The following is a 20,361-nucleotide window of genomic DNA, read 5'->3' on the forward strand; positions in this document are numbered from 1 at the left end:
GTTATTCCTTCAAATATCTCAGAACTCATGTTGCATAACATTTAAGAAGTACTTTTTTTTAATATTGAAACTTCAGCTGCACCATAATGTCATGTGGTATATTATAATCATTCAATCAATTCCTAAAAGAGTTAAACATTTAGTTAAAATTAAACGTTTTACTTTCTGGTTTCAGTTTGGGAGAATAAGTTCATAAATTCATGTTGTAGGAGCAGAATATAAGAGCAGAATTGGGCCATTCAGCCCATTAAGTCTATTCTGCTATACAATCTATCTTTCCCTCTCAACCCCATTTTCCTGCTTTCTCCCCATAACCACAGACACTCGTACTAATCAAGGATTTTATCAACCTCCTCCTTAAAAATATCCATTGACTCTGGCCTCCACAGCATTCTGCGCAAATGAATAGCACAGCTTCACCACCCTCTGACTAAAGAAATCCCTCCTCATCTCCTTTCCAAATGTACGTCATTTTACTCTGAGGCTATGGCCTCTGGTCCTAGACTCTCCCATTAGTGGAAACATCCTCTCCACATCTTCTCTATCCAGGCCTTTCACTATTCGGTAAATTTCAATGAGATCCCCCCCCTCGTCCTTCTAAACTCTAGCGAGTACAGGCCCAGTGCTGATAAACGCTCAACAAATGTTAACCCAATCTTTTCTAGGATCATTCTCTTAAATAGACTAATAAATAGTTCAATCTGATTGGCTGCATGGTCTATTTCATGTATCGTTAACATTGTTAATTGATGCTTGGGATTTCTTTAGAGCTGGTACCCAGTAGCAATTGTTACCTGAAAAGGTGAAATCCATACCAATATCAAGTTTAGAGGTGAGTGCTGTCTGTTCGCTGCTGAATGCAAAGCCAGGCCAAAATATCTCATGCAATATCTGTCTGCATTACAATATCAGCAGAACTTGCCACAAGCAACTACCAGAGTTGGAATTGAAAAATAGTGAACATAAATAAGAAAGACAACAGCAACTTTTTGTAAGTATGCTACAGGCTATATTTATTACAAACATCATAATCATACCTCTCTCTGTCAGAAGAAAAAAATAACTTACAATGCAATTAAGCAATTTTCAAAACTTGGGAATTATAACAGAAAATGTATTCCTGCATTGGAAAGGATTATTATGTAACATAAATAGCAGCATTACAAAAAAGAAAAACAGAGAACTGAAAAACAAGGGAAATGGAAGACAGTGCGACACAACAATAACATCTCATTACTCTACAACATTAACATAATCCAACAATATAAATCTAGTCTGAATGAGCTGGATACATATCATCTCTAAGTACACCTTGCTTTATATTGAAAGCCTTGGATAAACACCCTTCCTGATTAGTATTTAGGGCTACCACATCAGTATGCACTACATATTGATTTCTTTAAAAGTTTTTCAGTGGACTGAGTCCCTCAATTTTCAGGTTATCAATGATTTTACAATTACAATATCTTCTTGCTAAACCTAAACAGTTAACACGCTTGGACTAGCAGAAACTTATAAACTAAATTTTGGTTAAAAATAATTTAATACTGCCTCTTTGCAGATAGCTCTCCTGTCATCTTTGTTCAACCAGCGGAAATACAGCTACACTGCAAAGTTGCTAACTATTGGAATCATGCCATTCAAGAATGAATGACAGCACTAAAATATCACATTCCTTTATGAGAAAGCTAATCTGGTCCAACATCCAGGTTTAAATGAATAAAATATGCTCTTTATTTTTGTTTCCCAAAGAAGTTAAAAATTGCTCCATATTTGTCTGCACGAGATAGATACCAATCCTAAAGATGGCAAGGAAGTTCTAACCACAAGCAACCCACCAGGCTGACCTCACCTTCTGACGTAAGAAATATATGTAAACATAAAATTCATAATTAGCACTTGTATTTTGAAAAGGAGGAGTTAAAGATAGCAGTTGTCCAAAACTAAAGTCTCCCACATATAAATACTAGGCATTCTGCTTTAAAATCACATCTTCATCACTCTCCATAATTGCAGAGATCAATCACCAGGGAAAACTGGACTGAAGCAAGGCTCTGAAATCAAAGTACTGCTGGTATGTTCGAGTTTCATTTTGTGTTACTGTAAGGGATAGTGTCAATTTGTGAGTGCATTTGTAGTGATTAATGCACTAATCACTGTGCTTTCTCGCACACTGCATAAAAGGCATCAGAGTGTGTTACACACAACCATACTGCTTAGTTGAAGGTTGCAGGAGTCTTTTTGTAAAACAACACTTTGTAAAACAACAAATCTGGGCGATACAGAGAAAGGGAGACTTTTTTAGAAAACTTTAAAGCTATATTGCAGATTATGGCAAAATGTAAATAAATAAATGGAGTCACAAGGAACTGTGGATGCTGGAGTAACTCAGCAGTTCAGGCAGCATCTGTGGAGGGAATGTATGGACGACATCTCAGGTCAGGCCATTTCCTCAGACTGACAGTAGTATGGGAGAGAAAGCTGGAAAAGAGGTGGAGGCGGGACAAAGTCTGGCAAGTAGTAGGTGGATAGTGAGAGGGGGCTTGATTGGCAGATAAGTGGACAAAGGCTAGAGATGAAAAGAAGACAAAAGGGTGCCAGATAAGAAAAGAACAAGAGTGAAATGTAAAGCTAGAAGGAGGGATGTAGCTGGAAGAAGACAGGTGGGAGAAGGGGGGAACAAGAGGGATGGATGATAGAAATGGATACACACCAGGAAAAGAAGGAAAAGGAGTGAGTGGGTGGTGGGGGGGGGGGAGTTAAACCAAAGATAGACACAACATGCTGGAGTTACTCAGCTGGACAGGCAGCATCTCTGGAGAGAAGGAATGGGTGATGTTCTGAGAGGATCTGAAGAAGGATCTCGACCCGAAACATCACCCATTGCTTCTCTCCAGAGATGCTGCCTGTCCTGCTGAGTTACTCCAGCATTTTGCGTCTTTAATATCTTTTTTTATGTTGTTAGCAGACCTGGAATGTTGCATTTGGCCCTCTCGGGCAAATAGTTTGTATACATAAATAGTTACATGGTGACAAGATATTGTCTGATGCTTGTGTGTAATCATTGCATAATAAGTGAATGTAAATACAATGTGTATCATTGTGTATCACAGCTAGAATAGGTGAATATCACAGCTACAATAGGTAAAGACATAAATGTTTGTTAAAGAACAAAATGGTTTATTAAATTATATTATATATTTTAATCTCAATAATAGGTAAATAAAATTAAATAGGATGAGTGTAGGTGGGCAATGATGGTCTGCACAGTCTCAACGTGTACAAAGGCCTGTTTCTGTGCTGCATGATTCTGATTCTATTCAATTCTACTCGTACTAAATGCCTGCAATTATACTGAATACATTAAAATTACTCTGCATCTTGTTTTATCTATATTTGTAAAATATTTTTGTACCAACTACAGATCTGATCTACAACCATGGTTTCAAAACAAATCATTGCGCTTGTATTACTGCTTACCCTGACCTTGGCCTATGGAAAGGGATACGACACACGTCGATGGAAAAAAAACCGGGGTAAGCTTGAACTTCAATTTGGACAAATACCACTTACATTAATCTGTGAAAGTCAAAACTGGACAAGCACAACTTGATTTTGTCGACTAAACTCCTTAAACTTTCAAAAATTCAGTCAACCAAAAATACAAATTTGTTCCATTACAAGAGGTTCTCTACTTTACTTAAAAGTTTATTTTCACAATACATATGTTACAATATCATCCTGGTACTGTCTTTAAAACACTGTCACAATTTTCCTTTCTGTACATGTTTTGCATATAGTTAAAGATGGAAACAAAATATTCTTAAAATGGTCAGCTGGTCGAGCAGCAAATGTAGAGAGACATATAAAGCTAATGTCTTAAAAGTAGATGACCTTATATCAGAATTGATATTAACTAATTCTATATTCTGGTGCTTTGAAGAAAGGTCATCAACTTGAAACCTCAGCTGTGTTTTTTCTTTATAAATATGTTTTGTGAGTATTTTGAACATTGTTATTAATTTAGATTGTCAGCATCTGTAGTACTATGCTTTCCTTTTACAGTATGCATATATACATGCTTGTATTATTCACCTATTGTAGCTGTGATACACAATGATACACACTGTATTTACATTCACTTATTATGCAATGATTACACACAAGCATCAGACAATATCTTGTCACCATTTAACTATTTATGCATACAAACTATTTGCCTGAGAGGGCTAAATGCAACATTCCAGGTCTGCTAACAACATTAAAAAAAGATGTCAAAGATAGACACAAAATGCTGGACTAACTCAGCAGGACAGACAGCATCTCTGGAGAGAAGCAATGTGTGATGTTTCGGGTTGAGCCCCTTCTTCAGACCCTCTTGACCCGAAACATCGCCCATTCCTTCTCTCCAGAGATGCTGCCTGTTCCACTGAGTAACTTCAGCATGTTGTGTCTATCTTTGGTTGAAACCAGCATCTGCAGTTCCTTCCTACACATAAAATATGTCAAGTTGAGTGAGTGGAAAAACAAGATGGCAGATAAAGTACATTGTACAACATGTAAAGTTATCCAATATGGCAGGAAAAAAGACAGAAATAAAGATTATTTTTAAAAGATGAGATTGCAAAGTGTTGATGTTCAAGGAGAACTGAGCATCCTTCCACACAAGGAAAGCAAACTTGCAAGTGGATCAGGCAGTTAGGAAGACAAATGGTTTGTTGTTGTTTACTGCAATAGGATAGGAGTACAAGAGTAGCACTTTCTTACTCTAATTATGTAGGACTGGTGAGATCACACCTCAAATATTGTCTCGAATTTTGATTTATTTTTCTAAAAGTAAAAACTTGCTGGTGATAGAGCATAGCAAAGATTCATTAGATGAGTTCCTGCGAATGGTAGGTCTATCAGAAGAGATCAGATTGAGCAGACTAAGCCTCTATTTAGAGTTTAGGAGAAAGGGACATCAGTGAAACATTTCAAATTATTTGTGGTCTCAGCAAGGTAGGTACTGTGAGGATATTTACTCTCTGATGAAATTAGAACTAGGGGGGCCACAGTCTTAATCTTCTGACCAAAACAGTATTGGAAGCTCAGTCATTGACAGTATTTAAAACTGAAGTGGATCTATGGGATTAGCAAAATTAAGAAATGTGTTGATAGGATAGGTTAATGGAATTGAGGCAGAAGATCAGCCATAATCAATAAATGGCAATTAAACTCATGAGGCCAAAAGGCCTATTTCTAGTTTCATTTCTTTTGTCGATACAAACAATCAACATTGATTGACACAATTGATTGCCAATCTGCTGCGCTATTACTACATTCAAATAGTCCTGTCTTCATTTAACTTCCCGTGTTTATGGTGGCCTCCAAAACTAAATGTATGTGTAGAGTGCAAGAAACACTGTCATAAGTATAAGAAGTCAGAGTACACTTGCAGTGGACAACTTGCCACTCCCAAATAGGTAAATGTGCACGTAGCATTGTTATCAAATAAGCTGGTACTATCTTTGCATTCTAGTTGCACAGCAGTATTTCTGTCATTGAATTCTGCTACATCTCACAGCTCTTTGTCACAACCCAGTCTTTTAAGCTATATGATTAGTATTTTCAGTACAGGTCATCAAATCTATCCCCCCAACACTACCCTCAAAATACATGGGTGAGTAAGCTTTGCTTTACCTTAAATCTCTGATGCTTAAATCTCTAAAACTGGCTACTAAGAAGGATTCCACAGATTACATTCTACATTGCCTATTCTTCCATCAAACCAAAGAAAATCTAGAATGGGTGAATTAGGTTTGCTATGTTATAATTATGTTTTCGTCAGAAATTAATGAGAGAATGCATAAGATATTTTCTTTATTAAAAATTTCAAATGCAACTTTAAATGATTGATTAACTGAATATTTTTATTCTTTTCTAAAATGGGGGTGATTCAGGTGATGATGACTCAGTGGGAAATGACTCGGGTGGAAACGACTCAGGTGCAAACGACTCAGGTGCAGATGATTCAAACAGCAAAGAAGGTGGTAAGTTTGACTGATATTGTTGAATCCTCAAATAAATGCATAATCTTTAAATGTATACAACAATTTTCCATTATATTCCATGCAGTGGATTCTGCAACTACAACAGCAGCAAAACCATCATTGTTAAACCATTAAAGCACCACATTCACGATTTCTAATTATGTATATGCAGTTTATCATAGAATCCTCAAAAGTACATCAGATATTCAATGTTTTTCCATAGACTGCAACATTTTGAACCCTCCTAAACAAATTAGCTTAGCTGTTGAAACTACTGATACTATAACCCTGAAAACATTACGCTATGCTAAAGACGTATCCAAAGACATACAATGTGTAAGCAAGAACTGCAGATGCTGGTTTAAATTTAGACACAAAATGCTAGAGTAACTCAGCGGGTGAGGCAGCATCTCTGGAGAGAAGGAATGGGCGACAGTTCGGGTCGAGAACCTTCATCAGACTGATGTCAGGGGAGGGAGCGGGACAAAGATAGAATGTAGGCGGAGACAGCAAGACTAGTGGAAGAACTGGGATGGGGAAGGGGAAGGGGATGGAGAGAGAAAGCAAGGGCTATCTGAAGTTAGAGAAGTCAATGTTCATACTGCTGGGGTGTAAACTACCCAAGCGAAATAGAAGGTGCTGTTCCTCCAATTTGTGCTGGGCCTCACTCTGACAATGGAGGAGGCCCAGGACAGAAAGGTCAGATTGGAAATGGGAGGGGAAGTGCTGAGCCACTGGGAAATCAATGTCTTAATTTTTTAGATTGGCATATGCGTATGCAACGAATAGAAATATAATGAATCACATGCAGGCAGTGGAGATTAGTTTAACTAGACATCATGTTTGGCACAGAAAAGGGGCAAAATGTTAAAGTTAAACATTTAAGTAATTGAAATGACGTGCATTTGATCATTTAAAAACAGATTTATGTATAATGGAAGGGGCACCAAATAAAATAAAATAATTAAACACTTAGAGGAAACAAATTGAGAAAAAAATTGAGGAATTAATGAGGAATTAATTAGATCCAAAATTAATTGCTGGAGATGTTCTGGTTACAACTTGCTAGGTTAGAATAGAGACAAAGGAAGAAAGTCTCATCAGCTGAACAAGCCTTGCTGGAGGACTGTGGTCAAGAGTGTGAAAAGCTGCAGACAGGTTCAGTAGAATGAAGAGGGCCAACTCGCCTCTAATGAATCTAGCTAAAACTACTTTAGAGGAGTGGAATGTACAGAGACCAGATAGAAGAAACTCAAACATGGAGAAGCAAAGAGAAATATAAGCAAATGGGGAAGTGATAAAAGCTTCAGGAGCTTTGAGGATGAATGGAATCGTTGGAGGTAAAGCATCAGCATTCAGTTGCCAAGTGTATTTATTTATAAAGGATTGATGGTGGTTTTGAACGGAAGGAATAAGTAGTTCTGGAGGAAGGCACTTTTTTAAGCGGAAGGGAAAAGGTCAGCCAACAAATTGAGGATGGGCCACAAATTCTGGCCTCACTAACAAAACGCACAGATCATAACATGATGAAGAAATAAGTGCTTACTGTTAGTAAAGTAAGGTTAGTTTAGTAATATACACTCAATGACAACTAGAGTATTATCAAAGTAAGAATATATTAAAAATAATAACCAAGGTCTTGCTCAAACCAGATATCAAGCTGGGGAAGGGAGAGAGATATTTTAGGGTACACATTCGGATGCCATAACAAAGGCAGCTAAAGTAGCAATAAGAATGAATGGAATGATTAATGTTGACATTTACCAAGAGATAAGCGGAGCTCAAGATGGTGCCTGGACTGGAGAACTTTACCAAAGGGGAAAAATTGGATAGACTGGGCTTACTTTTTCTGCAGAGGCGGAGAGGTGACCTGAAAGAAGTATACACAAATAACAGAGGCATAAGTAGGGTGGATAATCAAAATATTTTTTCCGTTGGTAGGGGTATCAAAAACAAGAAAGCATAGATTTATGGCGATAGGAAGGAGTGGTAAAGAGGATCTGAGAGGTACATTTTTATTTACACAGAGAGTGGTCGATATCTGGAACATGCTGCCGGAGGAGGTGGTTGAATCAAATGCAATTAATATGTTCAAAAGACATTTAGACAGACTCTTAGAGAGGCAAGACACAGAAAGATAAGGCCCTAATGCAGGAAAATTGGGTTAATATAGATGGGTAAAAACGCAGACATGGACGTGGTGTGCCAGAGGGTCTGTTGCTTTGCTGCAGGACTCAGTGACAGAGTGATCACAGAAGCTTCTAGAGTTGGAGAATTTCGAGAGATATTGAAGAACAAGACTATGGAAGTTTTGCTAGTGCTACTCCGGAGGGTTTAAACTAGACTAGATTGGCAAGGGGACAGTATCCAATGCAGTCGTGAGGCAGGTAGGAAGCTGGGATTCAGTAGAGATGTCAATTACAGCAAGTAGATACATAGACAGGAGTAGGGCAAGAAGCAATTCTAGAGGCCTGCCAGGTAAGGCAGATGAACTCAGGGCATAGGTATATAGGACTGGGATGTTATAGCTATTACTGGATAAGAGAGAGGGAGGACTGGCAACTTAATGTCCCAGGATGTTACAGGTGAGATAGAGGTGGGGGTAAAAGAGGAGGGAATGGTGCTCTACTGATTGAGGAGAATATCATGGCAGTGATCTGAAATGACATTACTGAAGGATATTCCACTAAGTTTTATATGGGTGGAACTCAGAAATAAAAAGGGGATGATCACCTTGGTGGGATAAAGCTCAAATAATCGATGGCAATTAGGGGAACAAATATGCTGGGAGGCTGTAGACAACTGCAAGAATAACTAAAAATAATTAACATTTAATATTTGTTCATGCTTTAGCCATCTATCGTGTTTTAGAGATATGGGAGGGGTATAATTAGTGGGTCAGAGGTGTATTGTTGTCTCATTATTACATGACCTCTGTTGGTCCGGCAAAATGGATAATACGGCATGGCTCTAGAAGCAAGGGTGCCGGAATATCAGTGGTATACCTGTACTTTCCCTTTACAATCGACCTCCAAAAGTGCAACAGCACCCCCATGTTAAGATTAAAGTCCATCTGCCATTCCTCCATCAATATCTGTAACTGATCTATATCTTGCTGTATCCTTTGACAGCTTTCCTCACTGTCCACAACACTGCCAATGTTGGTGTCATCTGCACACTTGCAACCAATCTGTCTACATTTATGTCTAACTCATTTATTTTATCAATCACAAACAACAGAGGCCATAGCCCAGATCCCTACAGAACTCGTCACAGACCTTCAGCCTGAATATTGTCCTTTCACCACATTTCTCTGTCTTCTATCAAAATACCAGTTCTGAAACCATACGACCAAATCACTCTTAATCTCATGCATGTAATGCTCTGGATGCTTCCTACGTGGGATTTTATCAAATTCCTTACAAAAATCCATGTGTGCAACATGCATTGCTCAAGCCTCATTAATCACCTTTGCCACCTCCTCAAAAAATACTCAATTAAGTTTTAAGGTGGGGGGTGGGAGGATAACATTTAATAGGAATTTGTATTTTCATTCAGAGGGAGGTGGGTACATCAGAAGAACTTCCACAGGAGATAATTACGGCAGGTACACTAACACCATTTAAAAGACACCTGTTAAGGTACATGGTTATGAAATGGTTAGAGGGATATGGACCAAATGTAGGCAAATGCCACCAGCTCAAATGGGGCACCTTGGTCAGCAAGGACAGGTTGGGCTGACGGCTCTATGTCTGTGCTGTAGACTCAAGTTAGTAAGCCATTAGCTGCCACAGACAAACCTACGCTGACGGTCCCCAAGTACCCCATTCTCTTCAAAAGGCAAGAAAATCCTATCCCTGAGAATATGCCCTAATACAAGTTGAGGCACACAGGCCTATATACTAGTTTATCTGTACTTTCCATCTTAACAAAGGAGCAGCATTGGCCACTCTCCAGTCCTCCAGGACCTTGCCTCTGGCTAGTGAGGAAATATAGATCTTTTTTCAATGCCCCTGCAATTTATTTTGCCTCTTAATAACCTGAGATTGATTGCATAGGGCCCTGGGGAATTATCCACCTTAAAGCTTTTCAGGAGTCCAAACTACACCTCCTTCTTGATCTCAGTGCCCTAGCATATTAGTATTCTTCACACTGAACTCACTATTCTCCTTTTCCTTCTCCTTGGTGAATACAATGTACACATTTAGTATATTGCCAGCATCCTGACTCCAAGCATAAATCCCCATTTTTTATTCTTGTGATCCTACCTTCTTCATCGTTACCCTCTTGTTTTTAAGGTACATATATAAGGTTTCGGGATATATATATTTATGGCCCCTTTTAGCCCTTCAAATGTCACTTTGGCTCATATTGGTCTTTCAAGTTATTTCCTGCTTGATTTACATTCCCCAAATTTTATCTTCCAAAAAGTTACATGTGCTTCCCTTTTCTTTTTTACCAAATCCACAACCTGTCTGGTCATCCAAGGTTTCCTTCCTTTGCCATCCTTGGAACATGCCATTACTGAACTCTGATCAGCTGGTCTTTAAATGACTCCCATATGTCTAATTTACCCAATAACAACTGCCCCCCCATTTACTCACCTTTGCATCTGCCTAATAACTCCATAATCTGATTTACCCCAATTCATTATTTTTCCCCAAGGTCCAGATTTGTCTTTATTCACAACCATCTTAAAACATATGGAGTTGCAAGCATTGTTTCCAAAATGCGTTTCCACTGAAACACCAGTGACTTGGCAAGGCTCGTTTCCCAATACAACAAATTGAAATCTATACAACGTATTGTCTCTTGTATTCAAGTCACCATAATGGCCACAACACTAGCGTTCTATGCACTTGAATCAGGCTCTCAGTTCAACCTCTTTACCTATGGTACTCATTGTATTAAACTAAACACACTTCAGCCCATCGGTTTCACCATGTTCTTCCTGCTTGTTCTTCCTTTGAGACTTACTGGTCATAACCTTTACCTTCCTATCAGTGTTTCCATTTACTGACTTGTTGCTCTGGTTCCCACCCCCCTGCCACTCTTGTTTAAACCCTCCTGAGTAGTACTGCCAACCCTCCCTGTAAGCAAATGGGTAATGTCATAGACTATTATTATGACCTTGATTAGTAGAAAAAAAGTAACAAATGCAAGCAACATTTAAAGTTTCTTTCCTTTCTTTCTTTCAAAGGAATAAAGCGTGGGCCACGAGGGCCGCGTGGTCACCCAGGATCACCGGGTCCTGCTGGTAGGCCAGGGATTGGATTGCCTGGAGCCCCGGGTAAACCTGGAACACGAGGACCAGAGGGACAATCATTTGCAGGGAGACCAGGCATTCCAGGAGGCCCGGGAAAACCAGGTGCAAGAGGATTCCCTGGAGAAAAAGGCAACAGTGGATCACCTGGGAAAGAAGGAGAAAGAGGCAGTGCAGGACACAGCGGACCTCCTGGACCTGCTGGATTATCAATTCCAGGTAAATCAGGTCCCCAAGGAGCAACCGGTCGTGCCGGTTCACCTGGATCACCTGGAGAGAAAGGAAAGTCAGGGAGTCCAGGCCAACCAGGGCAAAGGGGAGAAAGGGGATCAGGAGCCCCTGGACGTCCAGGAGATAAAGGCGCCACAGGAGCAAGAGGACTTCCAGGTACACCTGGTTCAAATGGAATTGGAAGTCCTGGGCGTTCTGGTTCTCCTGGTAAACCAGGTTCAAAGGGTGAGAAGGGTGCAACAGGTTCACATGGAATACCAGGTGCACAAGGTCAAAAAGGACCGCCAGGAGCAGCTGGACAACCCGGATATGGAAAGACTGGAGCAAATGGAAAACCAGGGTCAACAGGAGCCCCAGGAGCAAAGGGTTCACAAGGTCATCAAGGTTTGTCAGGAGCACCTGGACTGCCGGGCATAGGAAAAACTGGAAGTCAAGGTCCAAAAGGAGAGCGTGGTTCTGCAGGGACAAATGGCTACCCTGGAAGTTCTGGGAAAAAAGGAGAAGGTGGACAACCTGGAGCTCAAGGACCTGAAGGACGAGCTGGTTCACCAGGTCAGCAAGGTTCAAGAGGGTTACCAGGTTCCACTGGAGCACCAGGATCAAGAGGTCAGGCAGGACCAACAGGTCCACAAGGGTATCAAGGCTTAAAAGGGCAGCCAGGATCAACTGGTTCACCAGGAACACCAGGATCTTCAGGTCAACCAGGTCGCCCAGGTGCTCAGGGCGAACAAGGTCCAGCTGGTAGAAAAGGTGACACTGGAAATGCTGGATCACCTGGTAAATCAGGCAAGTCAGGTGCTACAGGACCTGCTGGGCCACCTGGATATCCAGGTAAAGATGGAATGAGAGGGTCTTCTGGAGCATCTGGTTCTCGAGGTTCACCTGGATCTCAAGGATCTCGTGGATACCCTGGAGAAAAGGGAGATGCTGGTCCTCCTGGTCCACCTGGGAATCGAGGAGAGTATTATGGAAAAATATCAGCCGGCAAACCTGGTTCAACTGGACAACAAGGACCACCAGGTCCTCAAGGGCGTCCTGGTCCACCAGGCCCTCCAGGAAGAATGATTGTACAATCACAAAAACGTGATGATGATGATGACGACTCCAGCATGTCAGAGGAAGCTAGTTCTATTCCAGCATTTACAGCCACACTTTCTCATTCATACTCATCAACAGGAAAACCAGTAAAATTTGACAGAATATTAATTAATTCTAATGATAATTATGATCCATCAACTGGAATATTTACATGTGATGTATCTGGAATCTATCAATTTTCTTATCATATACAAGTCAAAGGAGCAAATGTTTGGGTTGGATTATACAAAAATGATCGACCTGTAATTTACACATATGATGACCATCAAAAAGGTTATATTGATCAGGCTTCAGGAAGCGCTATATTATATTTACACAAAGGTGATCAAGTTTACATTCAATTACCTTCAAAAGAATCCAATGGGTTGTATTCATCAGATGATAAAACGTCTTCCTTTTCAGGGTTTCTAATTGCTCATTCATGATGCACATTAACGGAAATGGGTGATGTAAATGAATCTATTATGACTGTTCATTGATCAGGACGACTGAATCCTGATTAGAGATCAAATTCAAATGTAGCACAGCGTGAAAGGTCATAGAAACAGTATGTTCTTGCATGGAGTAAGTTTGTCCTGTTGTTATTTTTCCTGTTAATAAAACATTTCTTAAAACAAAATTATTTGACTACATTGTTTAATTTTTCAGTCGATGTATCAAACATGGAAGTTTCTGCACGCTGCAATTATTAATTTTATTTTATTTGTCCTTTTCCCATAGTAGTATTGCAGTTTAATTGTTGCTTTTAAAGATGAAGATGCTTTTACAGGCTGCAAATAATGTATTACAACAATCTGGAAAGTTTTTGCATGAAATGGAACACAAATTAAAACACACACAACTTTGCTGCAGCAAGCTGACAGTTAGACTTGCCCATGTATCTCAGCTCATATTTTTGCCCATATACCTGTTCCCCGCACTTTCTCCCCCACATCCAACCAGGTCCCCAGCAGCCCTTCCAGATGAGACAGGGATTCGCAAGCACCTCCTCTAACCTTGTCTACTGATCTAATGACCTCATCTACCTCGTGCTCCCGATGTGGCCCCCTTTACATCAGCGAGACCAACGATCATGTTCGTGATCGTTTTCACGATCACTTGTGCCCAGTCCGCCCAGGGCCTGTTGGATCTCCCAGTTGCTAACAATTTTAACTCCCCTTCCGATACGGACCTTTCTGTCCTGGCCTCCTTCATTGTCAGAGTTAGGCCTCTGCTTGTCGACTCTAACAGGAGGAACTGGAGGAACAACACCTCGCATCCTATTTGGGTTGCTTACAACCCCATAGCATGAACACTGTGAACCGCCTCCCCCCTCACCAGCCACCCCCCTGCTTTGCTGATTCCCCCTTATACCTATTCAACTATGTCCGTTCCTCTGGCTTGCCATTTCACGCCTCTTCTCTTCTTATGTCAGAACCTTTTTCATCTCTGGCCTTTGTCCGCCCATTAAACAAACAAACAAACAAACAAACAAACAAACACACAACCACAAATGCTTATGATGATGGATGGGGTGCCAATTGAGCACCCTTGTCTGAATGGTGTTAAATTTCCTGAATGCTATTGGAGTTGCACTCATCCAAGCTTGTTCTGAGTATTACAACATTCTCCAGATCATTGCTTTGTATTTGCTCGAAAGGCTTCAGGGTGCCAGGGAAGTCACCAGCTGCAATATGCTTGGCATCTGTAGCCATGGCTCTTATAACCAAGGTATTTATATGGATGATAGACAAAATGTAGGAGTAACTCAGTGGATCAGACAGCATATCTGGAAAAAAGGAATTGGTGATGTTTCGGGTCAGAACCCTTCTTCAGACTGGTCATAGAGCAGGAAAGCAGTTGAAATCACAGTGCAGTGTGAGGCGTTTGCAGAACTTCTGTCAGAGAGAAGAGGAAAACTCCTTCAAAGTAGGCGTACCTTGAGGAGCCTTCACAGTGGAGCAGACAAAATGTCTAGGAAGGATCTGCAGATGCTGGTTTAGACAATAGACAATAGGTACAGGAGTAGGCCATTCGGCTCTTCGAGCCAGCCCTTCGAGGATAGTCCAGTTGTGTTTCTAATCAAGAAATGTTGCTTGTGGGAATTCGGCAATAGTAATGTCATTGAAAAGTAAGCATAGGTGGATAGATATGTTCCTGTTGGAGTAATCACTGGCAGGCACCTGTTATGACACATCCTAAAGCCCATGCCTGAAGTCTTGGTCCATGCAGGTACAAGCAGTTGTATTTACTGCGAAGTTTAGACTGATATTCAACATTCTACAATCATGAGAAAACATCAGTATGTCTGACTTCATGATGGAAGGTAGTTCATTGATGATGCTGCGGAAAATAGTTGAACTTAGGACACTAACCGATGAACCCTATCTGGTATTGCCACGTGGCCTGGGCGATAACGAGGACATAATAGAGAAGGTGTTAATTTAAGCAGATTAATTTATTTTAAACGTGATACAGGAGGAAATGGAGAGTGAAAGAAAAAAATGAAACTGTAGCTAATTGTGAGAGTGATAAAAACTGGTGTCAGTAGTCCCTCGTTACTTTGATAATACCTGGATCGATTTGCATTTGAAAAAGCAAGAACTAATTAAGAATAGTCGGCATTGCTTTGTACGTAGAAAATCACAATACACAAACTTGATCAAGTTTTTTGAAGAGATTACTAAAATGGTTAACGGAGATTAAATTAAGTGGAGATTAATACAGAATAGTGTGGGTTAATGGAGATACAGATAGAAGTGCAAGATGTCAGATTTTCCGAAGTGAGGGCAAGGGATAGAGTGATAGGCATCTTTGATGGTCGCGTAGCAGTGGTCAAGGGTGTTTGATCCTCTGGTGCTGCAGGAGACATGTTGGTGGAAGTTAGGGAGCGATTTATTCAGGTTGGCTTTGTTGAAGTCCCCGGCTACCGTGGTAAATGCCTCGGGGTAAGCCGTCTGGTGCTTGTTGACCATGGCGTGCAGCTCCTCCAGTGCCAGACGGACGCCAGATGTTCGAGGTGTGGAGAGCAGGAGTTGGATAGGACTGACAGGTCTGAGCACCACCCAGAGTTGACCATGAGGCAGACGCCCCCTCATCCCCCTTTACCAGATGCCATCGTACGGTCCATACGGTGGATGGAGAACTCTTCAGGCTGCACCGCTGATCAGTTGGACTGCTGGCCGAGGAATGGTTAATGGAATTGAACACAAAGAAATGTGAGGTGTTGCATTTTGGGAAGTCTAACAAGGGCAGGACCTACACAGTGAATGGTAGGGCTCGAGGGAGTGTTGAACAGTAGAGGAATCTAGGAGTGCAGGTACATAGTTCGTTGAAAGTGGCGTCACATGTAGATAGGGTGGTGAAGTTGACTTTTAGCACATTATCTTTCCTCGGTCAGAGCACTGAGTATAGAACATGGGAGATCATGTTACGGTTGTAAAAGACATTGATGAGGCCACATTTAGAGTATTGTGTTCAGTTTTTTAACCATGTTATGGGAAAGATGTTGTCAAGCTGGAAAGGGTGCAGAGAAGATTTATAACGATGTTGCCAGAACTTGATGGCCTGAGCTATAGGGAGAGGTTAAGCAGGCCAGGACTTAATTCTTTTGAGCATAGGAGATTGAGGGGAGATATTATTGAGTGGACAAAATCATGAGAGACACAGATCAGGTAAATGCACAGAGTCTCTTGCCCAGAGTAGGGCAAGCGAGAACCAGAGGACATAGGTTTAAGGCGAGGTGGGAAAGATTAAATAGGAATGTGAGGGATACATTTTTTTACACAATGAATGGTGGGTGTATGAAACAAGCTGCCACAGGAAGTAGTTGACGCAGGTACTATCATATCATTTACGAGACAGTTGGACAGGTACATGGATAGGATAGGTTTAGAGGATTATGAGCCAAGTTTAGAGCGCACTGGCAGGTGGGAATAGTGTAGATGGGGCATGTTGGTCAGCATGGGTAAGTTGGGCTGAAGGGCCTGTTTCCACACCGTATTACTACATGACTCAATGACTATTATACTTTAGAAAATTTGCAATGGAGTGATCAGGAACTAGTCACCACATTGACCTCCGTCCACAGTTTAATTATTACTTTAATTAACCCAATGCTCATAATTGATAAACACCTTATCCGGAAGGAAAATAAATGGCTTACATCAATTCCAGTAAGCAAATTACTATAATAAAAACTTTTTTAATTCCCCCACCACCAACATGTAGGTAGTTTCCGCTTGATAATTGCTTATCTAAAAAAAACTCACGTTATAGAAAATCACATGATGAGAACAATTGTAGCTAGGGGCTCGAGAGTTGCAATATATATTTTTACGCTCAAACTCAAAATATATATTTTTTTTTCACCCCAGTATTTTCTCAAAGATTATGGCGCCCTTACTAGTTATAAGAATATATTTGTTACTGTAAATTAAACATACTAAAGGCCTTAGGTACACAAAAATGCTGGAGAAACTCAGCGGGTGCAGCAGCATCTATGGAGCGAAGGAAATAGGCGACGTTTCGGGCCGAAACCATTCTTCAGACTGAGTCAGATCAGTCTGAAGAAGGGTTTCGGCCCGAAACGTCGCCTATTTCCTTCGCTCCATAGATGCTGCTGCACCCGCTGAGTTTCTCCAGCATTTTTGTGTACCTTCGATCTTACAGCATCTGCAGTTCCTTCTTGAATACTAAAGGCCTAATTTGACAGTCAATAGAAGCAACTTCCTTTCACGGTGAAAATAAGCCTATCTTTTGTTTAGAGCCGGGGTCTCCAAACTATGGCACGCGGGCTACATCCGGCCCGCCACGAGATTTTATCCGGCCCGCACAAGTTCTTAACATGTTCCGTGTGACGGGCTATTTAGCGGGTTCTGTGGTAGCGCGGGACCTTACACGTCAGTTTGCTCTAAACTTTAGAGATACAGCACTTAAACAGGCCCTTCACTCGCCCCCACCCCCACCACAAACACTATCCTACACACGCACACACACTAGGGACAATTAAACCAACCCAATTACTCTACAAATCTTCGGTGTATAACCAACATATGTAGTTCCTTCCCATACAAACCTGTAAGTATTTGGAGTGTAGGCGGAAACTGGAGCTCCCAGAGAAAATACATGCAGGTCACTGGGAGAATGTACAAACTCCGTACAGACAGCACCCATATTCAGGAACGAACCCGGCACTTTGGTGCTGTATGGCAGCAACTTAAGACTGCGCCACCCTGCCGCCCAGTTATCTAGTAACTGTAACTTAAATTATTGCTGCAGTTTTTAAAATCCCTCCAATATTTTGTTTTTGCAAAAGGCAGATTCTCCCCCTACATTTTGACTGGGGGAAAAAAGGAAAAAATATCAATTATTCGTGACCAATGACCTTGTTGTATTTGTTGGGCCAAAGGATAAATTATGTCGGAGCAACCTGTTGAAAGCTATCATATGGCCATGCATTTATTGTAGGTTGGTGTATAAGTGGCGATGTTGCTGCAGATGAATGTGTCAAGGCAGTGTTTGTCGAAGGTGTTTGTCAGGACTTTTCCCTAAATATTAATGTGGGAATTTGGGTGCAGAGAAACTACGCAAAAGTCTATTGAAAATAACATGCATGGGAATCGAATCCCAGTGAAATATACCACATGCTGAGCAATTTTGCATCAACCCATACAACGCTGTACCTATACATTGAACTGATCACACAGCCATTCGATGTAATAGTCCGGATAAATGTGTTAATTGTTGATGCGCATTCACGCTCACTTTCATCTTCCACTTGATGGTCACCTAACTACAGAATGATTTGTGTGCTCCATTAATAGGAAATCTCTAGTTTGGATGTAGTCTTCAGAACCTTTTAAGCATTTATATTTAGAGTAACCCGGGTAAGGCTGCTTCTCCAGCTTCCATTGGTCGCTGTCTGCTAGGGCGCTTCACTGCCTCCTCCATCGGGTTTGGTTGGAGTTGACGTGGGTGGGGGGGAGAGAGGAGGGCAGGGTGTTGGTGGGGGGGCAAGGTTTTGCCATGCTCCCGACTCGCTGCAACAAACCCTGTCGGTGGGGAACCAGTAAGTGTGTGTATATAAATTAATTCACCCACCCTTTAGCTTAAAGTTTAACCTCGGTTGATGGCTACAAGTTTTGTTTTGTTTTGAATTTCTTCCATTTGTATTACTTAAGTTCTATTTTGAGTTCATTATATTTATAAAAGTGACATTTCTTTATTTTTTGCTATGGCCCGCAAAAATGTGCCAAATATATAATGTGGCCCTCATGCTGAAAGATTTGGAGTCCCCTGGTTTAGAGTATAGAGATACAGCGAGATATGCCTTCCAAATTTGCATTGCCCAGCGATCCCCATACACTAACACTATACTACACAAGGGGATAATTTACAATCTTTACAAAAGCCATATAAACCTGTACGTCTTTGGAGTGTGGGTGGAAACCAGAGCACAAGGGGAAAACCCACGTGGACGGGGAGAACACTGAGCACCCATAGTCAGGATTGAAACCGGGTCTCTGGCGCTGCAAGGCCACTGTGCGGCATTAAAAAAAACAATGGTGTCAGATTGCTGTGGGGAGGTTACAAATAAACAGTTTATTTTTCCTAATCCTACACTTGAAAATAATCTTTATAGATTTGCTAATAGCAACTTGATGAGAATTTTTGATCCTAAAATTTGAAGTTCCATATGGTGGCATATGGACTGGCAACAGAACAATAACATTCTTACTTGATTCAGTTTTATAGGCCCATTAACACAATTACACACAATAAAGATTCAATAATGCAACAAATTAATAAGCAGTAATACTAGGTAGCCAGCCCATAATATTTGAAAACCAAACTTTCAGAGTGCATTTAAAACCTAGAGCTAGGGTAATTCCTGCCACAAAAGGACTGAATAATACTAACATTTCATTAAGCCACTGCCCGGCACCAAGCTAGCTAACAATTCTGTCCAAAACATTGGAAGATTCAAAATGTTCTGATATTTTTTTTTTAAAATCAAAGAGTTTCAAACTAAATCTAAAAATAAAATAAAGGGAACAACCTTTAATGCTTTAAACAAAACATTTAACTATGCAAATATATTTTTTAGGAAGTTATATAACTTTGCCATTTGTCATTCCTCTCCAATGCCACAAATGTCCTCAATGTTCTTGTGCCAGGTATAACCTGGCAAACCCCGGGGAATTGCAACATTCACATTCTGTGATAGTGCTCCATGGGTAAAACCACTGCAAAGTACAGCCAGCAAGTTCAGGACTCAGGCATTCATGTGAAAACCACAAACGGTGAACTTGCACAAAGGATTGCCAGCATTCCTCACACGTTCCAGTCCATTGGGGACTACAGTCATGTGGGTAAATATCTGACATTTTTAAATTAATATAAAATTGACCAACTTTTATAAATACTCATTGCTTCGTCAAAATTTCCTATTCATGTTGTATGTATGGGCAGGATAAACAAGTAAGGGATGAGATTTTGTCTAGTGAAAAATAATTTGACCTCAGTCACAAATTAAGCTCTCTGGGAGCAACCTTCTACCTCAACCAAATCAGTGCTTGATCATTCTTGTTGGTTTAACCAGAATAATGGATAACATCTAGCCTTTTTTTAATGATTCGATAAGACATAATAATGCTTCAACCATATTTATAAATAACATCATAAAATAAGTAAATCAAACCCAAAAACAAATCCAACATACCGAATCAGGAAATATGGGGAATTTGGGGTTGAATT

At 40.6% G+C, this 20,361-nt stretch overlaps 2 protein-coding genes across 2 annotated transcripts in view; one reads left to right on the forward strand and one right to left on the reverse strand.

The window, feature by feature from the left end:
• Positions 1–20,361, reverse strand: part of nt5dc1 (5'-nucleotidase domain containing 1) — a 492,890-nt gene that overhangs the window by 428,112 nt on the left and 44,417 nt on the right. The gene's annotated exons all lie outside the window — the stretch shown is intronic.
• LOC116973238 (collagen alpha-1(X) chain-like) lies at positions 1,994–13,243 on the forward strand. The gene is made up of 4 exons (XM_033021121.1): positions 1,994–2,074; positions 3,425–3,536; positions 5,943–6,032; positions 11,233–13,243. The coding sequence occupies exons 2-4, from the start codon at positions 3,440–3,442 to the stop codon at positions 13,047–13,049; spliced, it is 2,004 nt and encodes a 667-aa protein (XP_032877012.1). The 5' UTR covers positions 1,994–2,074; positions 3,425–3,439; the 3' UTR covers positions 13,050–13,243.

The sequence above is a fragment of the Amblyraja radiata genome, chromosome 5 (genome assembly GCF_010909765.2).
Source record: "Amblyraja radiata isolate CabotCenter1 chromosome 5, sAmbRad1.1.pri, whole genome shotgun sequence".
Lineage (NCBI taxonomy): Eukaryota > Metazoa > Chordata > Chondrichthyes > Rajiformes > Rajidae > Amblyraja > Amblyraja radiata.

What these genes read in the sequence shown, in the direction of transcription:
- LOC116973238 (XM_033021121.1), top strand. Translation starts at nt 3,440, where the DNA reads ATGGTTTCAAAACAAATCATTGCGCTTGTATTACTGCTTACCCTGACC. An exon ending in TCGATGGAAAAAAAACCGGG is followed by an intron (nt 3,537 to 5,942) that starts GTAAGCTTGAAC and finishes GGGGTGATTCAG; the next exon opens with GTGATGATGACTCAGTGGGA. An exon ending in TTCAAACAGCAAAGAAGGTG is followed by an intron (nt 6,033 to 11,232) that starts GTAAGTTTGACT and finishes TTTCTTTCAAAG; the next exon opens with GAATAAAGCGTGGGCCACGA.